Source organism: Necator americanus, chromosome X (genome assembly GCF_031761385.1).
Source record: "Necator americanus strain Aroian chromosome X, whole genome shotgun sequence".
Classification (NCBI taxonomy): Eukaryota; Metazoa; Nematoda; class Chromadorea; order Rhabditida; family Ancylostomatidae; genus Necator; species Necator americanus.
In genome coordinates this window covers 8,302,498-8,310,680 of record NC_087376.1, presented here as the reverse complement: position 1 = coordinate 8,310,680, position 8,183 = coordinate 8,302,498, and the positions used below count along the sequence as shown (strand labels likewise).

General features: G+C 38.0%; 1 protein-coding gene across 1 annotated transcript; it reads left to right on the top strand.

Annotated features, from left to right (window-relative positions):
* Positions 1 to 1,567: 1,567 nt before the first annotated feature.
* RB195_021841 (uncharacterized protein) lies at positions 1,568 to 2,739 on the top strand (the record flags this gene model as incomplete). Its single annotated transcript, XM_064208754.1, has 3 exons — positions 1,568 to 1,905; positions 2,310 to 2,472; positions 2,539 to 2,739. The coding sequence occupies 3 exons, from the start codon at positions 1,568 to 1,570 to the stop codon at positions 2,737 to 2,739; spliced, it is 702 nt and encodes a 233-aa protein (XP_064064635.1).
* Positions 2,740 to 8,183: the final 5,444 nt, after the last annotated feature.

Here is an 8,183-nt window from a genome sequence, read left to right as displayed (position 1 = left end):
TTTTTCTTCTAGAAATTTTCGCCCTAAAAATGACTCGTTCACTAATTCCAATCCGAAATAATCATTTTCTTCTGAACAACAAAAAATATCACGCTTTCCAGTTACCTGTTTGTCAGTTATCTTATTCAAGCTAATATTTATTTACTTATTTACTTTGCTTAAGGATGCGTCAAGGCAACATGACCAGAATGGTTGTGAAAAAAATTGAAGAACTCTAGGAATTTAGCTTTAGGAAGTGAAAATGAAAGGAAGCCTACGAACATGAACAAAGAGAATACAAAATAATATAAAAGAAAATTAATACTAATAATTCTTAAAAATCCCATCATTACATCCAAATAAAAAAACCCTAAAAATTCCAAATTTTACTTTAGACGCCATAACAGGAATATTTTACTTGTATTATTTGTTTATTTGTAAATCGTATTGGTGAAAAAGGGGAGCCGACAGAGCAGGATGTACTTGTTATTCTTGTTTTCCTCCTTTCGGGCAGTTGACATTCACACCTCGAAAAAAAAAAACACATCAGAGACGACTAAATATAACCTCACAAGAGCATTTCTGCACTGTAATGTTAGTGCTAATTAATATGCGTTTAATAAAGTTATTCTTTATTCTTAATAACTATTCTTGCTCTGTTGTGCTATTGGTTTTTTTTGTAGTAAAAATTTCAATAATAACTGTGTTTCAATAATAACTTTCAATAATAATAGTAAAATATAAATATAATAAGTAAATCGTCTTCGCTTCTTTGGTCATATATTAAGGAGAACAGCAGATCGCCTTGTTCAACGAGTTCTGAGGAGTTCGTGGGGTTCGAGCTGGAAGAAGCCACCTGGCCAAAAACGGAAGTTCTGGACTGAGGTGGTGAAAGAGGACCTGAGGACACTCGGCGTGGATAGGCAGTTCAGGCGAGACGTAAGGTTTCGCAGAATATGGAATAGCGACGAATGGATTGATTCTGTGCAAGCTCTCGCAGAAGATCGAGAAGGTTGGGCAGAGCTGTGTTCAAGGACTGCACACCTCGGCGAAGATGCGGGTAATCGCGTCAGGCGATGACATCAGCCCGCCGATTAAGTCAAGTAAGTACTTAGGTATAATAAATACGAGTAGAAAAATAATTAAACTGTGTTTCACAGTGTAATTATTTTTGTACTCGTATTTATTATACCTAAGTACGTAGACTCGAATGCAGAAATGAAACCGACATGCAGTAAATCTTTGATTTCATAAAAGTGGTGAAAACATTTTACCGAAACTCATTCTGGACAGCTATTGCCCTAATCTACCCAGCTGTGAACCTTTCAAATAACAACTTTTATCAGCGTACACTTTTTACTGCCTTAAACATTTTAGTTACTGTTGTGGTTGGGGTCGCGTATGCAAATCTGTTCGTTACGTGTTAGTGGTGGCCCTGATTTCAGTAACTGCAATTAGGCATTCGAATGTACGCATTGGGAGCGTACGAGCAATATAACTTACACTGTTATATGGCATCAGTTTCCCAAGCATTGCAAAAAGTTTCTCTCGTCCAACACACTGCAGAACCAATACTCTCATTGTTGAGATGCTCAAAGAAAAAGATGGAATCTTTGGCTACAAACGACCGTTTCGTACTGCTGAACGTCCGATGGCTGACGAGCAAACTCCAGCAGGCCACTCTTTCCAGACTGCTACGATATCTGCATGCGCCGTTTGCTGCGCTGCTGGAAAGGCACATCGAAGAAGTCACATCATCAGGATCGAGAAGAACACCATGTACAGCGAAGATGCTGATGAGAAGAATGCAGGAGAATGGGCGGCAGGAACGACTACAATAACCTGTTGGAGGAATTTGGCTCAACGTCATCGAGAAGCGCCTTTATACGACAGCGGGTCGCAGAAAGCACAAACTCTGGATTGTAGGTGGTCCCATAAAGAACGTTGAAGACTACACAAAGAGACGCTCACAGAGAGCCTTTTATGACGAATTCAACAGGTTGATGTCCAAGATATCCATTCAGCATCCGGGTGTCGGTAATTGATGCGAATGCAAAGAGGAGTCTCAAAAAACGATCCGATGTGCTTGGAAAATAGTATAAACCCGCGAAGCAAACGCGGGCAGCAGTCGTATGATAGATGTTTTTGAGCAGACGAATCTGATCATTACATCCACGTCTAAGAGGAATTGTCAGCGTCTCAACCCACTTAGCAAAGGACAACCCCTTTAATGCCAGAACAGCAGTACTAGTGGAAAGTAACAATTCTTAAACTACAACCCGACCACGTTCTGACAAAGGACATCCCCTTGAGAATATCCAGGAATCTAGAGCTGAGTGGGACGTCGCATTCGATTCCGAACACCGCCCTCTGCTTCTCAACTTGAAGTTATTGTTCCAGAAAAGAAGTCGAGGAGTTCAATCTCAACCGAATATCGACATGGCAGGTCAAATGGACGAGGAATGTAGAAACAGATTCTGCGAAATGGTGTCGGTAAATATTGGAACGCAGACCAATACGAGCCACAAGGACGCCTCCTCTCTCACTAGTTGTTTTTAGAGTATTGCAAAGAAGACTCCCCCGGTTCTGATGCCGAGGAAGAGGTTTGCCTTCGCACCTGCGGAGACCAGATCCACATGCCATGTTGCATGCGTCGCCCGCATTACTGGCGATCTGAGCCAGGAGAAGCGCCTAAGGAGAAAGTTGGATAGTCAGCTGAAATGTGATCGCGAGAACGAATGGACGACAAGAGCGAAATAATTCGAAAGAGCGTGGGAGGACCAGAACCCGAATAAATGCCGACCTCTACAAGGACATCATAACGGAAAAATTGAGAGATGTTTATCTGTCCTCAATATTGCCAGAGTCGCTGACTGGGAAGCATTCCTGCTCTTCTGGGAGGGGGAGGGGAGAACATTCCAAGATCTTGCCGACCCGAAAAACACCATCAGTCTCTGAACTTGAACATGTCCAATGACCAACGTACACCGCAATCACAGAGGAACAACCGACCGAGTCGGAAGTTTCAGTGTGTATACAAAAAATGAAGAATCGAAAGTCTGGCGGAGACAATGGAATTAACGCAGAAATGCTAAAATCTCTTCCTCCTCTGGGATTCGTAAGATGACAAGGATCATCCTTTCAATTTGTATTGACGAGTGGATACCGGCTTCGTGGAGACACGCTGTCATAATTCCTCTCCACAAGAAATTACCCGTAGCGGAACCAAAGATTAACATCTCTACTGCATGTAATGTGCAAGGTCTTAGAGCGGATCATTCTGGATCGGCTTATCAAACATAGCGAAGAAACCAGCCGTGATGAACAAGCTAACTTTCGCCTTACTCGATCTTCCATTTTCCTGGTGTTTATTGTGAGGAGAGTGATTGAAATGTGACAGCAGCACTCGAAGTCTATGCAGTTAACCTTCCTAGACTTCCAAGCCTCTGTCGACTCTCCTCACCGAGTCCGTGTTTTAAACGCGTTTCACGCCGACGGAGTTCCATGAAATTTTGTTCTCCTAATAAACGACATGAATAGAAGAACAACTGCTGCCCTTCGAACACCAGCTAAATTTAGTTCATCGTTCGAAGTGAAAAATGGGGTAGGACAAGGCGTTGTCGCGGGACCTTTCTTGTTCAACTCTGCCGTCGATGATATCAGTTGAACAAAGTTAGACCATCGCTTTGTCCAAGTTTCCTTGAAAATGCTACCTGACCCAAACTGGCAGACGCTACCCGCACGTAGAAGAAAGTTTCGGACGGAAGTGGTGATTGAAGACCTTAGGAAATTTGGCATCGCCAGGCAGTTCAGGCAAGACATAAAGTTTCGCAGAATATGGAACAACAACGGATGGATAGATACTGTGCGAGCTCTACTAGCGGATGATTGAACAGGAGGGGGTTAAATATGCTCAAGGAATACTCACCTCGGCGAAGATGCGGGTAGTCCGGATTAGGCCATAACATCCGCTCGCCGTTTGAGTCAAGCAAGTCAAGTTAGCGTCATTAGCTTTTGTTTATATTTTCAATTAATTTATTTAGTCATTTGGCTTCTCTTAAGTGTCAGAACACAACAATTTTGATAAAATGACCAGTATTCAAGAATGAATAGTCTTGTTAGATTATTAGATTGTTAAATTATTATTCGAATATGTTATTAAATTGAAAGACATCGAAGTGAGTTTGCACCTCCTTCTTGCTACATATGTTCCAGTTTCTTCAGAAAAAATATTCAGAGTGATCTATATTTTCACAGTCTTTTTTTCAACCTCAAATCACTTTCTTTTTTACCACTTTTTCTTTTCTTTAATGCCCTCTTGTTATTTTGCTGATACTGTATTGCTAAGCAACAATCCAGAGTTCATCTATTCCCGGAGCAAAGCAAAGCAATAAAAGAAATGAAGGAGCCCAGGCTGCTCATCGTAATGCTAATCAAAACATTCGCTTTAAATTAAATCCACTGACCTATCATGGATATTGAATTCTTTCGGTTTAGGTTCATGTAAACAATACGGTAATTAGTTAAAATTACGCGATTTTCACAATATTTGTGTTTTTTGTAGACCCTTCTACCAATATAACAATATTACTTTGTTAGCAATTACTCTGATTGAAAATCAGAATCGACTCGAATTAAAACAAGGGAGCAAACATCGGAAAAGTCATTCAATCACGCTACTAAATAAGCGGCGAAATCTCAATTTCTTTCGGTTCCTAGCCACCGTAAGATGTTGTTGTTTACATCATACATCTTTTACAGTAACTTTGTCGATGTCTTACGCATGAATTCAACTGCCATTGGCGAGCTCTTATCGATTTTTTTTTGAATCCATCGATTATGAGATAAAAACCAGGTGCACGATTTTCGTTACAATTATAGTGCAAAAAGAGAGCAGTAAGTGGATACAAGGGGAAGTACTTGGTACCTATTTATGGACACCAGAATGATCAGAGGCGTTGTACCACGGACAGTACAGACATACTGCTCATTACTTGCCATTGCGCTATACCTACTCACCAAAAAAAGCATTATACCTTCGTATTTGGATTATTATTACTTAAGACTGCATAATATCTACTTTTACAACTCTCCTCTTTTCCTAGAAATTGCTGTACTAATAAGCAAGTAATGCCTATCTAATTTTGTTTTGAAAAAGGGCTGACAACTATGTCCATATATCATTATTATCTCGTATATCTCCCTGTTCGCTTTCTGCTTTGATCATTTTTACATTTTATGAAATTTGATAAGCCTGAGTATGCATGGGCATGGAGATCTTGAGTGAGGTTTTTGGAACTTTCCTCTCCTGTGGCAGTCGTTTCTCTGTTAAATAATATTTCCTAATGTGGCCAGCAACTTAAAGCTTGATAGTTACGGAATACATCAAAATGTGCAAGAACTGTACTTATATGTCGTCACTAATTCAATATATTTTATAATAAACTCTATCTTGTTACTATGAACTGTAACACATTGTTATCAGTAAGTTTATGTAGTAGCTAGTAGTAACTTTGGTCGCTAGACATTTTATATCTGCGTTTTTCAATGGATAATTTCCTACTTGGAGGCATATTAATAGTTCTTTAAATGAAAGATTTGTAGGAGTCCAAATACAGGAACACTAATTATGCAAAAAAAAAGCTAGCAATATTATATAGTTTGCTCAAAACGACAACTAACATTATTAACTAAACGTGCTTCTTGCTCCTAACAATATGCTACACACTATCCACATACATTACATTTACATTGGACAGTACATTTTATCAATAATTGTTTTACCTCTAGATTCCTCGTAAGAATGATCAGCACGGGCGGAGCAAACAGCCTGACACTTATTTGATGGGAGAACCAAAAATTGAATAGACTTCAAAAAAGCTCTCTGCCATTCAGACATCGTTACACACATGAATAAGATAATTGACGTACACATAGGTAATTTTATAGGTTTTCAATGGAAAAAAAACACCATAGGAATGAAAACAACACTTTTTCTACGGCATGGCGGTTCTCCCTGTTGCTTAAAAAATATTACTTGAATACTTCAAAAATGTCTTCTTAATGTTTTCCAAAGAATCTATGTTGTTATATATATATATATATATATATATATATATATATATATAATCTATATAAAAACATGCATCATGGACGACACACGCATACACAAATACACACATGAGCGTAGTATAGAGTCGAACATTGGTTCGCAGAGACAAACATATGTACAAACATGCACACCACATATACATCTATACGTGAAGGCACACATGCCGCACAGACATACTATGATATGACGACGTACACATACACACGCACAGAACACAGACATACACTAACTTTCATTCTCTTACCTCCGTTCTGTTAAATCTCAGTTCTAGTCGCGAATACCCCTCGGATTTTTTGTCAGCCGTGAGTAGCAATGGGTAGATCTCATAAGATTTTTGTAGATCTCATAAGGTCTTTATCTATATTTTTACCACTTCGCTAAAAAAAAAACTCCTTGACTCACATATCACTCTTTAGACTCCATTAACAAATTGTGACTACAATTCCTGCAAAAATGTGTTAAGAGTTCTAAAAAATAAATCGCCTACTCGATGACGCTATTGTTGCTTCACATGATTGTACATGAATCTTTTGAATACTTGGACATTCATTCATTTTTTTCACACTATCGATTAGTATGTCTCAAAACATTGGGATATTTCTTCTATTAGGATTGTTTTTCTTTGCTGGAATTCGCTGCATCGTGCTGTTCATTTACTAATCTCACTGTTTTTCGTTGGTTCGGTAGATTTCTGGTTTGTGGTTTCATCCACACGGCACTCATAAAGCAGTGTAGCTTCTCTCGGATCTGTTTCTCTTAATTGTCTTATTATTATAAAAATATGAACACAGGATTTTTTTTTCTAAACCACAAACTTTTGGCGATGTAACTTCTTGCTGCTCCGTTTATTTTCATCGTGATGTAGAGCGAAAGTTTGTCCACTTTTTTTAGAAAACCGAGTTCATCGAAGCAGTTCACTCCTTATAGAAGTACTGAGAAGGAGGACTGTGTACAGGGGAAAGCGTCAAAAACTTATCCATTTAGAAACTAATTTTCTTTAAGTTTGAAACTACGGCTTCAGCCAAATTTAGCGCGTGCGAACTTCGTTTCCGTTTTTATTGGAGAATCAGCAACTAATAAAGAGAAACACATGGTGATCATTGTTCCACTTAATGGAGATTTTAAATTTAATTTAATTTATTTTGGAATCGGCAAGAAAAACAAATTCTTAGCAGAAAGGAAAACTCACTTTCACTCTTCCTTTTAGTTCTACTTAAACAACAATTAAAAGTTTTTAAGTTTATCATATATAGGAAAAAAGGAAACGTACGTATACGTTGATCCACCTTGATGTGTACTACCTATATGTTTTAGAGCAGCTCTTCTCAATTCAAAAAAAAAATCAACTAATGAAAATTCAGTTTTTATAGTGACACAATATAGCGATGCTTTGTTTTTTCGCGCTATTTGATAAACGAATGAGTGAATGAATGAATAAATGAATGAATGAATCAAGGAATGAATGGTTGGTAAGTGAATAAGCAATTTTATGCCATACTTTTTTAGCATTCTCACGATGTATAAATAAATAATAAAATTTGTAAGGAGAAGCTTCAGAGTATTTTTCACTTTTGGCCACATATGTGACTTGTTTTGAAAAAAAAATGGATTGTAGGTGGCAAAAGGCGAATATGGTGATTCTTTTCTTTAAGCATTGATCGATTCCCAGGAAAAAAATCCTACATGCTCTTCCGAATGACATATTTCACCCACCATGTTTCTGAGTTAAAGACTCATCCATAGGAAATACTTTTAAAAATGACAATGGTTTTGTTATCTTAAGAAGAGGAAGAAGAAAAATTGAGAAAAAAACCCTGAAGAAGATTGAGTTAACAATTTCGAGTTCGCTATTGTTTGTTGACTTGTTTCCCTAGAGGATCAAGAGTTTTATAAAAGCGAAGAATCAGCACTTCAGCTTCATTTCTGTCTACGGTTTTTGAACCATAAGAGAACCCATTGTCTGAAAATCTAGTATAAATCACTAGATTTATTAATAAGTACTTAGTCTCGTTACGGGTTAAGCTCACATATCTGGACAACATGTCTGATTTTAAATTTATTAAAGGTGGTTTGTGTTCTTTTTTTTTGAATT